Below are 4,299 nucleotides of genomic sequence, written 5' to 3'. Positions count from 1 at the left end.
TGTGTGTGTGTCTGTCTGTCTTGTGTAAGTATGTGTATAAGAGAGTTTGAAGAAACCAAAAATGCCTACATCTCAAAATCCATAATTTTGACCCGAATTATGACTTTCAGGGTGTAGCCCCTCTTCCCCCCCCCCCTTTCCCCTTAAAAATGAGTAAATTTAATGAACGAAAACATGAACTTTCAGAAGCAGAGGTGCTCAGACGCAAAGAGGATATTATGATGGCATCTCTTCAAAGTTTACATTCAAAGATGGATCAACAAGAAAAGAGACTGGAGCAAATGGAGACAGTACTATCCGAGAAGACCTCGGAATCTGTCATTAATATTCCCCCTGTCAAGTTCGAGCACGATTTCCTAGTCATCCAAAGCTACGTTTCAAAGCATCATGCAACTACTTGGAGCGAGGTCTGGAAAGTAGGTCAAGGCCGTCCTCAGTTTGAGGCTGGGGTGCGGTTCTACAACAGCACATTTTGGCGAAAAATGGCTGTGTGTCTCAAGTGCTCCAGAAACAAAGGCATCTCTGGAACGGAGGTTTTAGTCAAGGTGAAGGTCACAGCGGTGTCGAGCAGAGGAAGAGAGTGGAACGTGGAATGGAAGAAGGATGTGCCGAAGCTCGGGTATTTTTCTCATTTGATGTGGGTAACAGGCTATCTCTCACTCTCAGAAATGGAGGAGAATGGTTTTTTCGAGAACGAAACACTCCGTCTTCGTTTCGAATTTTGGGTCTTTTAAATGGCAGGCACAACCAGTTGCCAATCATGAGAGGGTTTACACTCTTTAACCCTTTCAGTGTTGGCATGGGGTGCTTACGTATTACATTATTATTACATGTGTTCAGACAAGACACAATGCCAATTGGAAAGAGATCTAAAGAAAGATGCAATAATAATTAATTATGTTTCCCTTTGTTATGAATTCAAAAAACAAACCAACAACAACTACACAAGTTTCAAATACGCCGTCTATACTATCCTCAATAAACCTGTAGTTGATGGCAGGGAATCAATTTCAGATTTCAAGATTTGAAAAAGATTGATCTGAAAGGCCTTTAGCCCATACATCCGGACATTATAAGATATATAATATGACTCGGCAAATACATAATAGATGATGGTGCAGCACTTCAATAATTTACATAAATTGGGGAATCAGTCTAGGATATCACAATTGAGAACAAACGTGTGGCGCTCGAGGTGAAATTAGGCGCTCGTCAAAAAACTGAAAATCGAACACTAAAATGAAAGAACCAAAACAAAAAAGAACCCCAACAAAACAAAAGCAAAAGCCACAATTTGTTCCAATTGACTGGAGCTGTGTATACGTCATGTTCAGGTACACACATATATTTTGTCTGAGGACAAAGGGTACACTATAAAGCACCTAGAGAAGTATTGCAAGATATTGAATGCTATAGTTTTTTTCTGATCAAATGTACACCTAAGAAATACAAATGCCACATAGCAAGTTCAAATGCCGCATAGAAAGTTTCACGCCACATAGAAAGTTCAAATGTACAACAGGAAATTTCAGTGCACAATTGTGCGTAACAAATTCAAATGTGCAAATAGCAAGTCCAAATGTAACACAATAGCAAGTTCAAATGTAACACAATAGCAAGTCCAAATGTAACACAATAGCAAGTTCAAATGTAACACAATAGCAAGTTCAAATGCCACATAGCAAAAGCAAATACCCTCCACAAAGATTATTCAGCGTGAAAAGCATTTTAATGTGCTCAAACTGAGTTGACGACAACCATAAGCAGTTTAATTTTAAGGTGAATTGACCACCTTTTAAAAAAATCACGAGGATGCTCCCGCGGAAAGAAATTCAGGTAGGATTAAATTAAAGAAACTAGACATCAATATGCAGCATGGCTGATGCAGAACATTTAGCGGTATGAATTTGTCTTAATAGGGGAAGCTGGTAGCAAGCCATTGACGAATAGAAACCGATGAAGAGCACGGAGTGTTCAATGCTTTGTTCGAGTAATGCAGGGTCGAAGGGGACCGAACCGCACGATGCCATAGGGGCCTATTTTACTGTCAGTGACGAGGGTGGCCTGGTCTTTCACGACTTTCAAGTAGAAGGAATGGCAGCTTTCGTTTCAACCCATCCCTCTAAGAAACTGGTCCAACAATCCCCACAATGTAGTATGCTGTGTATGTAACAACGCTCGTGCACAAAGGCAGGCTTTAAATGTCAACTCGTCAATAGATTGGGGAAGAAATATCTACCCCAACCCCCACCCCCTCCACACCTTTTCTTAACATCCACAAGAACGCTTGTGAATTTGGAAATACGATTTGAAACCGTGGCTCGGTGAAGCAAAAGACCAAATGCTCACTCAGCTGACTCCTCTACGAAGGATGGTCACACTTGCCCAGATGATGGAACAAAAAAATGCAAGCTGTGACTATAGTGAAAATGGCAGCAGCCTTTAGATCAATGCAAGCCTATAAGCCATAACGTTTTGTAGTGCAACAGTAAGTAACTAAAAGTGAACTTGGCTTTAGATTTCACTCAATTAGTTCTATAATATAGCATGCTAGCAGTGTGTTGATTTTGTATCAAAATCATTCATTTTTGTTTAAACATGTGAGTTTATTTTCGGTTTTTAACATAATTTAACTATTACTTTCGTTTCAAATGATTTCTTCCTTGTGGCACCACACGGCTTACGTCTAACCTTTTCGTGGTTAAAAATACCTAAACCCTTTAGCTTCTTACCTTGATATACTTCTTATACTTTTAGCCTCCTATTTAGTTTTAGTGAGAGTTTTACGGCTCTTGCAACACAATAAAGTCATATAAGTGCCGAAGATTAGAGGTGTTACAAGAAAGTAACAGACACAAAAAAGGAGGAGAGATCAATATGATAGATGTTAGATAGGAAAGAAGGAGCAAAGCACACCAGAGCACCGGCCAACCACCCACTTAACCTCCTTTTACTTTAGTTTAAGCATAATTACATTTGAACTTGCTGTGTGGCATTTGAGTTTGCTATGTGTTACATTTGAGATTTCTATGTCTACATTTGAGCTTGCTATTGCTGTATTAGGACTTTTTATGACGTCATTTGTATATTTGGATTTGCTTGGTTTAATTTGGTCTTTCTATGCGGTCTTTGAATTTTTTATGTGTATATTTGAAATGAAAAAACTATATTGTTATACTAAATAATATTATGTATACATGTTCATGCACATAATTGTGAGACAGCATGGTGAAATCAGGCGCTCCTCAATAAAATAATCAAAGTGAACAAACTGGCATTTATTTCACAGGTTTGTGAATTCTTTTTCAAGTTTTCGTTTTTTAGCTCAACACCTTTCATGCCCATAAAAAAAGACACATTTCTGTGTGGATTTTACTGATAAACTTTAATTAAAGGCACACAAAAAATGTACACTTTCAGTTTCTACGGACTCTCAAGCTAAGGAAACAACTCATCTTTGGCGGCCATTTTCTCACTAATTTTATCTCTGAAACCAGGTGACCTCCCACCTCCTTCATTAGCAAATATCTCGACTTCTTTGTATTCAAGATAAATCTATATTTTTTCATCCTAAGCAAGACAAATGAACAAGGCTTAAGATGATACCAATTACTCTATATGCCCCAAAATTGACGAGAGCCTGATTCCACCACGCGGAGAGACATGTCATATTCTGTGTCAGGATGAAGGTACACTATAGTGTCCAGAGATACGTCCCTCGTGACCCATTGGAGCAGAGGAAGATAGGACTAACGCTAACATTACTTAAACACAATCCCTCATCATCACTCATCACCACTATTAATTCTAAAATCATCACCTCTCTCAGATCAATGACTTAAATCTATAATCCTGGAATCTCTATCCGCTATCACAGTTAATTGATATACTAAGTATGCATGTCATACACTATTGGACACAATCATAATATGCACTTTTTTCTACTAATCAGATGGCGTCAATCTCATAGAAATGGGCAAGGGAAAAAAACGAAAAAAAACGAAAAAAAAACCGAAAAAAAACCGAAAAAAAAACGAAAAAAAACCGAAAAAAACTATCCAGAGATGTGTTGTACGTAAATTAATACTAGACAATTTATCTGCATTGTTTTTGCCATTATTGTAACTTCTCATTTTTTTTTCTTCTTTGCATTCGTTTGTAGTGACGCTGAAAATCCCTTTAGTAATAAATTAGAGAGCTGCTGGAGATTTTTGTTTGGCTAAGTTCTCTTCGTGTAAATGTGTGTGTGTGTGTGTGTGTGTGTGTGTGTGTGTGTGTGTGTGTGTGTGTGTGTTTGTG

General features: G+C 38.1%; 1 protein-coding gene across 1 annotated transcript in view; it reads left to right on the top strand.

The window, feature by feature from the left end:
- The window catches only part of LOC101864505, a 4,039-nt gene extending 2,785 nt beyond the window's left edge, over positions 1-1,254 (top strand). The window contains exon 2 of the mRNA XM_005113160.2: positions 187-1,254. Coding sequence (XP_005113217.2) covers positions 187-734 — 548 coding nt within the window. The 3' untranslated portion in view covers positions 735-1,254. The remainder of the gene's footprint in view (positions 1-186) is intronic.
- Positions 1,255-4,299: the final 3,045 nt, after the last annotated feature.

This window comes from Aplysia californica, unplaced genomic scaffold (genome assembly GCF_000002075.1).
Source record: "Aplysia californica isolate F4 #8 unplaced genomic scaffold, AplCal3.0 scaffold01673, whole genome shotgun sequence".
In the NCBI taxonomy this organism is placed as follows: domain Eukaryota; kingdom Metazoa; phylum Mollusca; class Gastropoda; order Aplysiida; family Aplysiidae; genus Aplysia; species Aplysia californica.
The sequence above is the reverse complement of the archived record's forward strand: the minus strand, read 5'-3'. Positions and strand labels throughout refer to the sequence as shown.